The 16,728-nt window shown below is 45.3% G+C and overlaps 1 protein-coding gene across 2 annotated transcripts in view; it reads right to left on the reverse strand.

Moving 5' to 3' along the window:
* Positions 1 to 16,728, reverse strand: part of B4GALNT4 (beta-1,4-N-acetyl-galactosaminyltransferase 4) — a 701,168-nt gene that overhangs the window by 193,178 nt on the left and 491,262 nt on the right. For both annotated transcript variants that reach the window (XM_069223201.1, XM_069223202.1), the window contains exon 8: positions 8,130 to 8,208. In XM_069223201.1, the coding sequence (XP_069079302.1) occupies positions 8,130 to 8,208 (79 nt within the window). The remainder of the gene's footprint in view (positions 1 to 8,129; positions 8,209 to 16,728) is intronic.

Genomic DNA, 16,728 nt, shown 5'->3' on the forward strand with positions numbered 1-16,728 from the left:
AAAGGAACTGATGCCAGTGTGCAGAGGTGGTGCCTAAATGTGGTTTTGTGTTTCAGCAGTGGGATGGAGCTGCCAAAAAGTCGCAGAACGCAACCTTGATAATGCATGGAAGCTCTTGCAGGAAAAAAAGTTCAGATACTGTCTGGCACTAGGAAGGATTCGAAAGGTGAGGAATCAGCAATTAGAAGTATCCCTCAGAAACCTTGTTTGCAGGCCTTTTTCTATTGGTACTATGTAGAGGAATCTCTTAGGGATAGGTAAAGGGATCTGACACTTCCTTTAACAATGGATGTCTTAATATCACAGATTTTGAATGGGAACTTGAAAATGCCCCAATGACATATGCTTCAACATTGAATGCTTCAACATCATGGATATCATGGACTTTAATGGTGACTGCCTAAGCCAAGACTTTAATCTTCTATGTCTTGACATCATTCATCAATATGTTGAACTATGTGACACCATAGCAGTTCAACAGTGAAGGAGAAGGTGAGTGTGATGGTGTTTAACTCAACAGTAAAGATCTATCTGTCATTGGTGAGTGCTTTGATTCCTAAATAAACAGTGAACATAAGGCTAGTGCTCTCAATGTCAAACATATAGTTTTCTTCTTTTTCTGTTTTGTGTGAAGAGTCTGCTTGTCAGGCACTGAACTGCACCAACTAACCTCTGACTGCATTGCAACCTCTTTAATATCCCCTAGCTCTGGTCTGAACCCCTGCAGGTACTAACACTGCAGGGCATGATCAGTCCCCGGGGCTAGGGTTAAGGAAGGACTGGAAGGACCTCCGGAGACAGGATGAGAAGGGCAAGGAAGACACAGAAGTCAGTGTTACTAAAAAGTAACACACCAAAACCCTCTGTCTGTTATATTGCCCCCTAGTAAACTTCCCCAGAACTAACCTGTATAACTAAAACAGCTTACCTTTTAACTGAAAATCCAAAAATGTGACAACAGGTTTAAGACCCTTTTATCATTTCTGAGTTTTTCATTCAGAAAAAAGGGCATCAGCTACAGTATGCCTGATGTGCTGATCCGCTCTATAAAGAATTTTTAAAAAGACACATTTCCAAACTGGTAGACAGTACATAAATAACAGAAGTCTTAACCGCAGTAATCAGAGAGTAGATTCTTCAAACGAAAGAGGGACACATTTTAATATCAGCTCTGCATTTCCATTTTGGAATTTACATCCATCCAGGACAACTTATATCTGCAGACTACTAAAGGATGACCAGCTCTCCTGTAGCTCCTACAACTGTCATTCTTTAATTTCATCTCCGACAAGAACAATCAACTATAGTTGGCAATTATCACTTTTGTATTCTTCACCAACAGTCTGCCTGCTAAACATTATGGGGTTCGGGCAAGGACATTATTATGGATTCATCGTATACCCATGCTGACAAATGAGCAAAAGTATATTTGCAAGACAGTATCCGATTCATTCCTATAACCATTAACGTTTCTTGAAAATAATCTCTGTGAAAGCTGAAAAAATGTACTACAAGAAGCAGTTTTACTACTGTAAAAAAAAAAAAAAAAAGAACAGCTTGTACAACAATTTAAAAGGTTAAAGATGTATACATATAACTTTAAATAGTTATTGTGCGTAACACAAGTCGGTGGGGATATATTTGCTCGAATTACAAAATCCCATAATTTCATAGGTGAAACAATGCACCTCAAAACATAGTTTAATTAGCTGGTTGTCTCATCTGTCCACTTTCTAAACCCACGTGATAAATGGTATGCTAGATGAAGCCTGGGAGTAACTACAAGGAAGCAGCCTTGAAGTATCTTTATGAAAAGAGTGGAGAGATACATTATAGTCTCAAATTCAAAACAATTTTGGATACAACTAAGGTTTGATGATACCTCTACACCTAGTTGTGCCAATAAAACAGTACTGCCAGCCTATATATGTGTGTGTGCTTGCAATTAAACTATTACACAACTCAAAACATAAAATGCTATTGTTGCTCTATTCCAAGATTCCTTTTTATTTGTATTTACTGTTATGAAGAATTGATTGCAAGTTCAATTATATGCAGAATGTAAATACCTTGTATGTTCACCTTTGTGCTCAACGAAGAAACGGAGGGCTATTGCATGTGACAAAGTGGCTCTCCCCTTAAGTTTTGTATAAGGAGGGGCTTGTGGACTGCCCGCTACTGCATCAGCAGGAGTGCGGGAGCCGTGGCACTGTGATGAGAGCTGGGAGGCCTTCGAGGCAGCTGGGCCAGACACAGGCCTCACTCATGAAAGGCCGGTGGCCGCAAGTTGCACACAATACTCTTCCTACCAGCCCAGCAACTGGAGGAGCATAAGGTTGGTCTAGCTGCACTGGTGAGGAGAGGTGGAAGTACAAGGTGGTGTCAGAGGAGGGTAGTGGCTGTGGATGAGAGTGACACTGGAAGTATCACTGTAAGGGGCCTAGAGACCGCTTATTGGGCTTGCTCCCCGCCAGCCTTCGTTCCTTCTAATATTCTTGCCAGGACTCCTCCTCACTGCATAGAATACAGATTAGAGCTTGTTGGGAGGCTGGACTTAAGTATCTACCCTCCCGTGCACTTCTTGATGCATTTCCTCAGTCCATGGGACATTCGGGCTGAGCTATCGCATAGGCTCTCATTATTCTAATGAGGCTACTGGATTTTGATCAGAGGAATCACCTGCAGTTTGGGAGACTAAGTCTGACCCACTACAGGTGACGTCTGTCGACCCAATCTGGGTTTTGTTCCGGCTAACTAGCAGTGCCCCATCTCTACCAAGGGGCAGGGATGATTGGGCAGCCAAGCACATGACATAATTGACTCCTCAAGGAAATCGTGGTGACTCGGGTCTCATACGTTTCTCGCAATTACATTAGCCTCACGTACACAATGACAAACAGAGGCAGTATATGTTTCAATAAGGTCGACACAGCATGACAAGATTAAAATTGTGACAAGGAGAGTGAAGCATAGAATTAACACTACCATATTGTCACTAGAGTCAATGGACTAATTCCTACCTGGGCTATAATAGAGCACAGCATGTTAATCTCTAATTCTGCCCTTCAGGTTCCCCTGGGAAGACATCATCCCCCATACCTCAGCAAAGGCCTGAAGTCTGCATACACAGCTGTAGCAAAGCGTCCAGCAGTCAGCATACAGTTGTGGTCCTCTGGGAGGAATCTCCCTCTAACGTGTAAGGGACAAGGAAGTGTTTTTATAATAAAACAGCTGATGTCCTGAGAAAATGTCCCTACGTAAGGATGTGTGTTTTTCCATGAATACCAAAGACAAAACTTTTACCACGTTCACCAGCAACCTATGTCACTACAGCCTTGAACGAAGCACAGAGTGAGCAAGAATGTCTTGTTTGAGAACCTAGTGCTGGCCTAAGCAAAAACAGCTAGATATGGAGCAATTAAAACAAGACCGCTAAAGTGGCTTTTATTAAAATAATAAACGAAGCAGAATAAAATATATCTAGGTTAAAGTGCACAGCGGCAGGCCCATTGTGCTAAAATAACGTGCATGGAGCTATAGCTAAAATGGCTAGACAACAGAGATACTAGCTGCCTCCCTAAGGTGGACGGTGGAGATTGGCTGCACGTGCCTCCCTGGTGTTGTTGGTCCTGGAGCACAGCACCAGGGTCCTGTGGGGGCCTCTATTTTGTTCCATCCCCACCCCTCATTTGCTGGCCAGCTAATCTAATTGCCTCATGAGGAGGAGAGGTCACTAGGGCCACCATAAGCAGGTGAAAATGGTGCAGCAGAAGTCAATAAAGGCCCCTCATAAAGGGTCTATTACTGGAGACTTGGACATGGGAACCGTGCCAGTTCTTGCCACCGCAGGAGATCAGTCCCAATCAATGAGGACCCCATGGCCCTGAAGTTGGATCCCATTCTCAACGCAATCAGAGTGACCTAGCTGGACCATGGGGGTAAGGTTGATGGTACTGGAGTTACGATCACTGAGAGAGGACCAGAAGAAGCTTTTGGACAGGGTGAAAGGTCCAGAATCTGCCATTTCTGAGCTGCAGCTGTAAACTCGATCTCTCCCCATGCAGGTCCTGACCTTACCAGCAGGGTCAAGCAGTTGGAAGGCGAAACAGCATTATTAATGACAGCGAAACCACGGAACCCTTTACAACGAAGGCTTTACACCAAAACCATCTTCACAACAACTGTTTTTACAACTAAATATTTTACAATGCCTTTACCATTCATGTCTTTACAATTAAATTAGTTGTAAAGGCATACCTGTGGTAAAAAATGTACATGTATTTGTAAGTATTTTGCTGCAAGTAATATTAGAGGTTAGGGTGCATACAGGTTTTTGGGTGTTAATAGTAATTTTAGGGTTTAGGAAGGGTATGGGTTTTTGGTTGGCAAGGGTATGTTTAGGGTTTAGGGTGGGTATGGGTTTTTGGGTGGCAAGGGAATTTTTAGTGTTTACGGTTGGTATAGGTTTTGGGATGGCAAAGGTAATCTAGGGGTTTGAGTGGTCATTGGTTTTTAGGTGGCAAGAGTATTTTTAGCATTTATGGTGGGCATGGGATTTGTGTGGCTAGGGTATTTTTAGGATGGGTACGTTTTTTGGTGCAAAGGGTAATTTTAGCGTTTAGGGTGGCATGGGTTTTTGGGTGGCAAGGGCAATTTCAGTGTTTAGGGTAAATATAGGTTTTGGGATGGCAAGGGTATTTTTAGGTTTGGTATGTTTTTTTGAGTGGCAAGGGTATTTCTAGAGTTTAGGGGATCTGGATAAATAGGGTTATAATATATAAATAAAAAAAGGGTTTACACTTGCCTGTTATTATTTTATTTTTTCAACAAATGTACCTTTCCGATGTATGATTTTACAGTGGCCATTATACATTTGTTGGAAGGGAAACTGGATGACCTGGAAAGCTGCTCCAGGCGCAACAGTGTCTGAATTATTGGTTTTCCAGAGGGAGGGAAGGGTGGTGACCCCACTGTCTTCTTTGAAGCTTGGTTGTCCACTGTCATTGCGCCTGAAGAGCTTTCACCCCCAACTTCACTTTTGGGCGAGCACACCGTATGCCTGCTGAGTGGCCCCCACTTGGTGCTCCACCCAGATCTATAGTGGCCTGGTTATTGAATTTTAGAGAAAAGGACACAGTTCTGCAAGCTGCCCCAGCGGCTGGGCCACGTCACGTTCAATAACGCACAAATCTTCCTTTTTCCAGATTATACTTACGACGGTCCAGCGTCAGAGAGCATCCTTTATGGATATGAAACGCAAGTTGACAGAGAAGGGGTTTAAGTACCCCTCTTGTTTCCTGCAAACTAAATATGCGGTCAAACAGAAAATCATACTTCTTCACTGAGCCGAGGGACACTTGGGGCTGGGTCGAGCAATAGAGACTCGCCTCATCCAAAAGTTAGCAATGCCATGCTGCAGAGGTCCACCTCGTGACCGCTCCAACCAAGGTAAATATGGTGCCGGGGCAGATGACATGGGCCTGTTACCGGTGCCTCTGGGACTCCCACACAGGCATAAGTGCACCATGAAAGTTGGCCCTTGCTGTGGCAGCTCATCTTTGGGATCCTGCCACAGTCGGTGCCACAGAGGAATCAGAGGATGCTAGCCTCAGAGATATAAAGCAAAAGGATCAGATGTGATACGCCTGATCTTTAGCATACAGGTACCCTGAGAAGACAGAACAAGTGCAAAACAACACATACACACTTCATCTAGAGGCCTGATAATCAACTGTTCTTGTGCTTAATTTTGTCTTACTTCAGACTTAAGTGTGACTTGCCCCTCAATCTGCAAAAGGTAAACATACTCATGGAAAAAAGCTTTGTAAATCAGGCTTTCAGACAGCAAGACATTTATCAAGCGGAGTTCTTTCTGGCACTAAAGGCAACTTGAAACTTGACATTAAACCTGATAGACGGCTGGGAAGCTGTGTTAAAGGAACGGGTCAATTAGACTAACAGCACACACTAAATAGAGATACTGGAAAGAGCTCCCATAGCACAGCTAGAGACAAACATTTGCTCAAAATCATTTTATTAGGTTTTCACAAAAATATACACTGCAGTAATAAAACAAAAGGGGGACACAATACAATAGGTCATCATTGATATAATGAACAGCGTAAGAAGAATCAGGACATTCACAAAAAAAAGGTAAGATAATGAGGGTGTCACACAGTCGCGGCTCGCATCTTCAATGAGGAGGGGGTGGCGCGCACAGAAGGAGGGTGCTGCACGGGGAGCGGGTCAAAAAATTAATTAAGATAACATAAAATAAAAACTAACCCGCTCCTCACCGCACCTCTCCTCCGTCTCCTCAGGCAGGCGCAGGCACAGGCTCCCAGCCTGCCCTGCGGCCAATCCTGACACTGCTCAGAGCAGCATCAGGATTGGCTGGGAGAGCTCTTGCTGAGCGCTAGCAGGCAGACGGAGCCTGTGCAGGCTCTGTCCAGCCCATCAACCGTGATGCTGGGCTGGAGAGAGCCTACAGCGCATGTGTGTTTGGCCAGCCCGGGATGGCCAGCCAAACACACATGCGCTCTGAGGGGAGTGCACAGTGCACTCCCCTCAGCTCATCACCCCTGTGGCCCCGCCCCTTCCACCATGAATGGATAATAAACAGAGTCTATTATCCCTTCGTAGTGAAAGATTTGCAGCTTCTGCTGCTGGTGGGGAGTGGGGGGGGAGGGAGAGGGGGGGGACGCTCCTCTGCCCTAATGGAGATGCCGCCCCTGGTATCATAGAAAGTTAACATTGTGCATAATGTAAATTCAAATCAGTAAACTTCAAGTGGGGTTGACGTCTGCTTTGGCGGAAAAGCCTGCAGATGCATGCTGTGGTGTGGTGGGATTATAGGGGAAGCTGTCCCGACTCACGTCAGTGAGGATAACAGAGATGTGCCCTACTAGTGAATGGAGGGATGGGGCTGGGGAGGGGTATAACTAGGCGTGCAAGTCCATTACTGAGACAATTGTGTTTCTGGTATATTAGGGGCAAAAGGTTAGCGAGTAGTGGTGTGGAGCATTGATGGTAGTGCTGGTACATGGACAACTGGGCAAGGTGTCTACACAAGGCGGGGGAAAGTCAGTCATCGGTCCCCTTGGTCAACCAAGCAGGTCGGGGTGGTTGGAAACAGAGATATTCCACCTTAGGCATGTGATCTATGAGGGGTTGCCAAACCGATGTAAATGTATTGTCGGAGCCTGACAGTTGGTGTGTCAGGTCTTTCACTGCCAGGGTATGCCCAAGTCTTGTGAACCAAGCCGCCACGGGTGGAGCCTTCGGCGACTTCCATGCAAGAGCCATTAGTTGTTTCACCGCACCCGTCACGTGCTCGGTCAGGAAGCAATCTGAATATGTCTCTGTGTGTAATATCAGCGGACGTAGTCTCAGCCACATCAGACAGTCTGGGATACCATATCCCCATGGACTACCATACTATTGTCTTAAGAATAAAACAAAGTTAAGCCTTAAACTGGAAGCAATTGTTTTACACTAAAGCAAATTACATTTCTCATTTGATTTGTTTAAAAACTAGTATTCAGTGGGTTGAGCTATGTCAGACAGAGAGACGTACTCAAGAAAGGAGGGACATTTGCATAAAGGAGGTCTTAGTTCGAGAAATAAATATTTTTACATCCGAAGAAATCAAAAAAGTGCTACCAATTTACTTCACATAAGCCACAACTTTGTTAAGAAAAAGAGAAGTAGTTTGTGATAATCTAGAACAAATGCAAAAGTAAAGAAAGAACGTGGAAACCGTATTATGACACTGGTTGAAAGAACAAAGTATACATAATTTTGTTCCATAAAATAAATTATGAGCATTTGCCATAATCAAAGAAGATTAGCTAAAATTGATTTGTGTTCTGATTTTTCACATAAGACTGACAAGAACGGCTTCCATATTATTTTCACCAATATTCAGTAGTTAATTTCTAAGCAATCTGTTAAATATCATTAGGGTAATGAAAGAGGAAAACACTGGGACTTAAAGGGCTGAGCATTCCACAGATCTCGTCAAGGCAAGCAAGCTGTGCGCTCTTGTGCTTTACAGTTACGACATCACCAAGTGGTATAAGACAGCTCCCTGCTCTATAGACACAAGACTGGAGTATAAAAGTACTCACTCCAACTTCCACATGGTCCGATCCCTTGTCGTCTTGCTTGTGAAGGAGCTCGAAGTAGTATCTGCGAGATGTCATCAGCCTGTACAGAGCGGAAAGACAATATGTGATATCCAAGGTGAGTTAATGCGGGAATGTTCAGACAAAAGAGATATGTTACCAGAATTCCTAGCATACACAAGGCCCATGGTTTTGTTCAACAGTACAATGTGCTGCTGGATTTGCTGAGAGTGAATGTGAAAGTCCTTTCTACAATTAAAAAAGGTAAACTGTGACTACTTTTATCATATTTTCCACCACATGATTAAAATCAAGAGAGTCGCACGTCAGCCTTCATGTCTATTCAGTTGCCAGGTTTCTATGCTCTGCTGTTTGCTTAAAACAGCTCAGGTGCATTTGCCAGGACATGTTTTTAAGTGGTCTCGGTGGAGAAATACAGACAGTATGGTCTGGTTTTGTGTGGTTCTTCAGTGATCAATCACTTCTAAAAAAGTCATAGGCTGTAATTCATTGATGGACATGCTTAGTTTGTGTTGTCTGCATCCTGACCTGGTTCTAGAGGGAGATACAATTACATTCAATGAAACGATGAACTCTATAGTAACTAATTAATATCGACCTCTGTGTTTTATTTATGTTTTTGCCTAAACTTTGGATGAATGTAATAATTTTGTATCCACTGTTTATTTTCGTTTTAGGCTGTAGATGGCAGGCTTGCGCCATCGACAAGCATTTCTTTCTTTTTAGGTCAAGCATAGCAACACGCAAAGAGCTGCTTTTCTGACGTGTATTACGATCGCTCATTCCTGGGTTTGCCCTTCAAAAATTCTTTATCATTGGTAAATGTTTTACATTTGTCCCTCCTTGGGGCGGTTTACTTACTGCCTTGCATCGACCCCGTTACATGGCTAATTGCACTTTTGCCCATATGTTTGACTGCAAGGGAACTCCTTTATAGGGTCGAGTGTAAAGCGCTCTGTCCCTAGTGTAATCTCTGTGGGATTTTAGCCTCGCCCATGTCAAGCCCATCAGCTTGGTTGGTTCTTGGCCTTGCCTTTTAAAATTAGCTTCATTTATTTAGTGAAAGGCATTCATACCTCAAGCCTTTTCCAGTGTTTAGCCCATCTCGAGCACACCAGCCAACTACTGACAACATACCAGGCTCCATGTTTTCTGTATGGTTTCTGCAGTACTTTTTCTTTTCATTTCGTAGGCAGCGCGATCTCGCTGGGCAGTAGTACAGCGCTTTGGAAGACATCGACCCTGTTACATGGATAATTGCACTTTTGCCAGAATTACATGGATAATCGCACTTTTGCTGATACGTTGCACTGCAGCAAACTACTGTTTCCTTTTGTGTGTTTGCTTTGCGCTCATGGCAGTCGTTGGCTCGCATATGTGAAATTGTTTTACTTTTCAGTTGATGTGGCAAGAAAAGTCCGTTTAGGAGTTTACAACACTAATAGCTTCAGCTTGTTTGCAGTATTACGATCAGTAATCATTTGGAATTGCATTTTGTAGTATGCTTTACATGTTCTTTTATTGTTCTTTTCCCAGTGAATCAAGTTTGTGACCTATGTATTTTGTTTGCATCAGTTTTTCTTTGTTAATATTAAGTACTGGAGACCATTTTTAATTTGTATGTCTGCTTTTGTAGTGGTTGTGTAATCTGCATTTTTAAAGTAGGACTTGGATGCGTGCAATATCCACCCTCTAAACTTGAAATATTCAAATGTGCCTTTTGTAGGGCTCTGGAACATGAATATCGATTCATCACAATGTCACTGGTAGTGGAAGTTAGATCAGCCGCCTTTTGACTCCTGAAAAAACATCACATTTGATTCCTTGTCCCATGCTACCTTTTTGGGGGCGGGGTGGTGGGAAGAGTGGAAAATAAAGAAAGTAAGTAGAGATTTAGAACACTCAATGTTCTCTTTCACCTGCTGCCTTCATGATCATCTCAGTGGCGTGATTATTGTGGGTGGTGATGATCACTTTACTGTGCCTAAACCCTTGGAGGATCGGCCTTTGGACACTGGAATCTTTTGTTCTTAAGGGCTAAACCATACCTATGCACATTGGCAGCTCCTCCGTTTGGGCAGAGGAGCGTCACCCCCTTGCCAGCAGCGGGGCCACAGGGGTGGCGTGCACTGAGGGGGAGTGCTCAGCACTCCCCCTTCACAGCACATGTGTGGTTGGCCGGCCGTCTCAGTTGCTGGGTTGAGGTGAGCCCGTACAGGCTGCCAGTCTGCCTGGGAGTGCCCTGGCTGGGCCCTGGCTGAAAGAAGTATTTTAGCGGGTGACAATCGCCGTCCGCCAAGGCAGGGAAGGATTTGGGGTCGTATGCCAAGGTGAAGTCGGGGTTCTGAAGTATCAGCATTTGTCGAGGAATGTTTTGGTAGAAGTAGCTACATTTGCACTTTTTGTGCATGCTGCGTGTGGGAGCAATGCTAGATCCCATAGGGGATGGCATGCAACTGCCCTGTTCACATGGAACCAGTGCAATTCGCTCTCTCCCTGTCTATCCATTCAGAAATAAACTGCAGATGGAACATCTAGCAGTATTCAAGGAGATTAGTGGCATAACAAGCCCCCTCCGTCCCTAGAGGGCATGAGGAGTCTGTTTGAGATGCATGGTTGTTTCCTGGTCCACACAAAGGTACGGGGGCTTGGTTTGTACTTTAGTAAACTTTGTTGCAGAATTAGGTGTGGGAGTGCCTGGGTTAGGTGCAATAATAGGGGTAAGATGTTCATTTCGATAACACTGACCCTACTCAACCAGGACAGGATGAGTGGTCTCCATCTCCTGAAATCATTTAATATTTCTGTGCAACAACAGACCCAGATTAGAGAGGACCATTCCTCTCTAATTTACTCATCTGTGGGTGCTGTTGTATCTGATGGTGTTGTGTTTGACATTGTAGTGTGATGCCTCTAAGGAATAGATGGGCCCTGCGGGAGAGAAGGGCAGACATATGGCTTCGAAGACTTGGTAGAGCAGCAAATGTTGCCTTTTTATTGAATGTTTGTGGATTGAAAAGTCACAAGGCAATCAAAACGTGCACACAGAATTGCAATCTGCAAGGGGAGGGGGTTCAATAAGGGTGTCGTTAGTTCCAGTCTTGACAGGCACAGACTTAACTTCTTTGTGTCTGTTGTTATTTTACAGTGTCCTGTGGTGTGGGATCCCTGCCTGCGCCCTAAAAAAAACCCCAAGCATTTGCAATGCAACGGGTCTCGCGTTTGCTCGTGTTAGAGCTGATAGCGTTGTAAACTCCTAACCCGACTTTTCACCTACCGGCAAAAGTGCTTTTATGTACGTAACCCGAAAAAGTGCAATTAACTGTGTAAAGTGCTTGACTTCTGCCAAGCAAGATCGTGCTGGGAAAATAGAGAAAAAGTAGTCCACGAGCCGGACAGAAAACAGCGAGCCTCGCATGTTTTCTGTACTTGGTCGATGCGCTCGAGGATGGCTAGGCACCGGAAAAGGCATGACGTGCATGCCTTCCATTAATAAAATCAAGCAGATTCTAACAGGCAAGCCCACAAGCCAATGACAGACACTGACGTGAGTTGGACAGGGCTCCGAGCCCTTTTTAATTACTAAAGCATCTCGCTTAGCGAAACGCATGCGCAAGATCATGCGACACAGGCTCGACCCTAAAAATATGGAGTGTGGTGAGAATGACAATGTCCTTTCTCTCTTATTTCTTCCTTTCACCAGATCACCCGGGGTGCGTGAGTCTTATATTCTCTGTGTTTCTCCCTTTTCTTTAAAAGGACTTCAATACAAGATCAGAGGAGGTGCTGGCTTCTATTTTGTTTTTTCATTTATGTAAAACAAAATATTATTGTAAAGGGGGAAAGAAAAATTAAGGGGAAAAAACATACATAAAGGAAAGGACAAACTTATTTTCCTCTCAGCTTTGCCCCCCAGGTTCAGAATACCTCCTTTGTGGCAACCAACTTGCCTACTGCCGTTCTCTTTATAGTTTCCCCACCCTGCTCTTTGCACTCGCCGCACTGGCCACAGCTCTCCTGAGCTGTGGCAGGATGCTGCAGCGTCTCTGTCGGTATCCCCCAGGCGGTGTCAAACCAGTCCTCAGCTGTTTCTTTCTCTTCTTCAGTGTCCCGGTATCTTTCTCCTTCCTCCTCCTCTTCTTTGGAATGTTCGCATTGGCGTTTTTCTTCCTCTTTCTCTAATCCAGCGCTGTTGGCGTCAGCGTTCTCTCCTGTTCTCTCCTGTTGCTTCCTGCTCCACCTCACTTCCTGTCTCTCCTCTCCCGGTCCAATCAGTCAGCCTGTAAGGCCCCTCCGTCCCTGCTGGGATAAGTCTGTTGTTACTTTTACTGCATTGTTTAGTTTCTGCCCTCACTTCGTGTAATAATGATCCTTTTTTTGTTTCTAGGTCTTCACAAGATGGAGGATGTTACGCTCCCAAACTGGTAAGGAGACGGGTTGGGAGGGGGATCCGTCATAGACCCTTAGGTGGGAAGGGGAGTTGGGTGAAAGGAAGGTGAACAAACAAGGGTTTAAACAGTGGTGGGTCAATAGGACCAGTCCAAAAAGAAGGGGGTCCATCTGGTGCGTGAGCATGATAGTGAGTTTTCACTTGAGGTGCGATGCGTGATCATGTCGTAGCATAGGCCAACTACCCTTGCCGAGAGAGACACCAGTCCATAGGCATTGTTGAATATAGCCAGTAAAGGATGCGGCATCCTCACTCAATGTCCCAGTTGGACCTCAAACATAGCAAAGTTAGGCACTCACCCCATTTCTGGAAGAGCTTGGTTGGTTGTCCACAGCAGGGTGTTAGGTCAGGATAGGAGACCAGAACATCCGTAAGCTCGCCCCCCATCGCCGGTCCCAGCCGTCAAGTGAGTGGTCAAAATATCAATGCCTCTCAGTATGGGTTTTCTTGTTACGCAGGGCCTCCCACCAGGTGCCTACACCGTACTGTGGGGGGATGGCAGTCCCTCTTATTTCTACTTGGGGGGAGGAATAGTACTGGTGTCATTGCGTTTATGGGACCTGCTGAATCTTCGCCGCATATGGGGGTGTGGGTGAGAAATAGTCAAGAGGGTTTGACTTCAGCCTGAGCCATGTAGTCGTTGATGCCCAGATTTCAGCCCACATCCCTCCCTGTTACCTCACCTCGAGCCAGGGAAGGAGGCCGTATCGTGTTGGAGGATCTGCTCCCTACCTATCAGGGGTTGCTGGGGATTAACCTGTTGTGCTTTCTCACGTTCTCCCTGAACAGGGCCTGCTTCAATTCCTGGCTAGGAATGTGGTCTAGGCCTGCACCTAGTTGCTCATGTCACTCTGCCTGGAGCTGTTGAGGGTGTCTGTCAATGGTCTGTTGCAGTCTCCCTCACCACTGCTACCAAGTCCTCACCTCAGCTGATCACGGTGTCTTCCGTATGTGGGCCCACCAAGACTGTTGTTGTGGTTTGAAGGCAGGTCCGGTCCAATCCCACGGCACAGACCCACTGCATTGCCCTGCTCCACTCGGGTTTGCGCTGAGAGGGTGTGTCTTTGATTTCACAGTGCCAGGCCAACCCACGTTTTCAGATGGGTGGCTGGGACACTGCTGTTCCTGTTTGCAGGCTAGCCTGAGTCGTACGCAGGCCTGTTAGTGCTATCTGGGGATGGCCCCGGTCCGGTCCCTTGTTCCTGGCCAGCCATGCCTTTATGCCCCGCTGCGTCTCCAGTGTCTGTCTGCTCCAGAGTGTCCGACAGCATGATCTGGTTTTGGGGGTTTTGCTCCACTGGCTCACCTTCCTCTACCACGTAGCCACTGGTTTATCTCACCTGCAGCTCTAAGATGGTGGCCGCAGATCACCTCCACTGGTGTGCGATTCCAGGCAGCTAGTGGTCCAGTGTTGCAAAGGGTATTTCTGCCAATCTCTGATTGCTAGTATGTGCTAAGGCCTCCAGCATAGAGGTGCTGTTTGCAGTTTTTTGGCCAAGATTGAGTGGAGCTCTAGAGATCTGTGTCCGACTTGCCTTGGCTTGCCCACGCTCCCCCATTTTGTTTTTAAGGACATATGCTCCCATTTACACGTATGCCACATTTTTTGTCTTTTTAGGTCTAGCACGGACAGCGCTTTTTGACCTGTTGTAATCTGATCTGTGGGCTTTAACCAAGCCCACCTCACGCCCATCACTTTAATTTGTTCCTGGGCTTGCTTTACAAAAATCCCTGATGTCATTGGTAAATGCTTTACATTTGTCCCACCTTGAGGTCGTTTTCTTACTTCTTGCAGACTGACCTTGTTACATGGATTATTGTGCGATTGCTGATGTTTTACTGTGGGTGAACTACTTTTTTCTTTTGTCTCTCCCCTGCGCACATGGTGGCCATGGCGCTTTGAAGTTTTATACAGCGTGAACTCGATCTGCGGTACTGGAGTGCTTTGCATGACTACCAGTTACGTCACATTGTTTATTTTGTCTCTCTCCTTTGTGCTTCATGGCGGCCATGGGGCTTTGAGGTTTCATTAAGTGTGTACTTCACCTGCTGTATTGGAGCGCTCTGAAGTATATGTTTGATCTGTTTATAGCTTTCATTATGTGTTTTGGAGCTGTCGGCAGTCATATATTATGAAGCACACTGCCTCGCACACACCTATAGCCACACGGCCCCCGGACCTCACTTAGCCACCAGGAAGACATGTGCGGGCTGCTTTGCATGCCACATAACTCTTGTCTACATCACAGTGTAATAGACTGTATATTCAAGGCTTGTGTGATGCCAATTCTATGTGCAAGAGAATTTTTACTGCTATTACCCCTACACTCATTCTGTGCACTCTCAGAGATGCTGACCTATTTTATGTGTGAGAAAATACTGCACTGCTGGTGCTTAAGTGTAAGAAAATACAGGACGGCATGTGGATGAATAGTTGCAATTTAACCAATATTCCAATACTATATGATAATGTTGCATATTCTGTACTGAATATAGAGTAAACTGCTTCTACGCCTTGTCAGGAGCAGTAAACGCGATAGAAATACAATTACAAAAGAGTTACTTAAGTTTATGGTGTTTCTGTTACACCTCGTCCGTATGCGCTACTCTGTTATCAATCTGTGGTAAGGCTCGCCACCTCCTGGCCAGAACAGACACTTCTTCTAAGGAAGCTATTCAAAAATCTTGGAAGGCCTGGCACAATACACACCCTTTTACTTCTTACGTGTGGGAATATCTACAAAATGTCCATTCTTAGAAGGAAAAAAACAAAACAGCAATTTGTGTTTTTTGGACCAACGGCTGAGGGGCTGGTCAAGTTGATCATAAGGGAGAACCTATGGCAAAGGAGTAAGTAAGGTAATCACAGTGAAAGAAGGCGTCATCCTAGTCTTATGGTCCAATCTCCCATTCTTACCTTGAGTTGGACATTTTAGAGAACAAACAGGGCACAACAGTAGCATGGGACAATTTAGGTCTATGCAAACAGGTTCCATACAACCTCTGGCCAAATTCGTTTGGTAAGAATACTCAAAAACGTAATGCTCATAGAATTTTTGCCTACAATGCTGTCCTACGTCTTTGTGGTAACTGCAGTACATGCAGAGAACGAATGCTCCATAAGCTGCCTTCTCCCTCATGGAGCTGTGCGGGAGGCAGATCCACGGCCTGTCTCGCGCATGGGCCAGCAGGGGGAGCTGCAGCATGTAATCATCTAGAAACGCAGCCGTAGCTGCAGGTCAGCTGACCTAGTTCGCACTGCTTCTCCGCTCTTTATAACTCGAATTGCCTTTTGTGCTTTTCTAGAACACCGAAAACCTGCCCCCCAATGTTTAGGAGGGGGCCTTGAGCGTGTTGAAGCAGTGGGAGAAACCGGTGGTGCAGCCACTGCCTACGAAGAAAGCTGCCCGAACTGTCTCATTTGCGGTCCGTCCGAGGCCAAGCTGCCCAGGGGTACCCTGTGTGAACAGCTACGCTCCCTGGGCAGATCTCACCCCGAGAGCCGCAGTCAGCCCTGCGGCGGGACCCCGCCTCTCTCTCCACCTCTCTCCCACTACCTCTACACCTCTAACTCTCTACACCTCTACCCCCTCCCTTTCTCTCCCCCTCCCTACCTTTCTCCACCCCTCCCTCTCTCTACCTCTACAATTTATGTGGCAAGAAAAGTCAAGTTATGCATTCACAACGCCATTAGCTCTAACTAAAGCAAATGCGAGATCTATTGCATTGCAAATGCTTGTTTTCTATTGTGACCCTACTCCTTTTGGTCTTACCCGCATTCCTATCTCTGTTAATCCATTTTTTTCTCACAATATTTTTGATCTTACAATTTATTTATACCAAGATATTTGTATCCTGAGGTAACTACATCATTAGTTACACGTTACTCTATGAATCATATGTAAAGTTTATTCATTTATGTTAAATGCATCATCATTCTTTACCACAAACAGTATGCCTATTCATGGGATAATATGCATGCTTCTACCTAACGGACATTTCGTTGTTTCATGACAAACTAAGCATAATGGAGGATAAGGACCTAAACATCCTCTCCATCGCCCCACCTCAAGTCTCCTTACCAACACTGAAGCATTTAACCTCCACCAAAGCTGGACCCACTGCTTGGCA

This window comes from Pleurodeles waltl, chromosome 3_1 (assembly GCF_031143425.1).
Source record: "Pleurodeles waltl isolate 20211129_DDA chromosome 3_1, aPleWal1.hap1.20221129, whole genome shotgun sequence".
Classification (NCBI taxonomy): Eukaryota; Metazoa; Chordata; class Amphibia; order Caudata; family Salamandridae; genus Pleurodeles; species Pleurodeles waltl.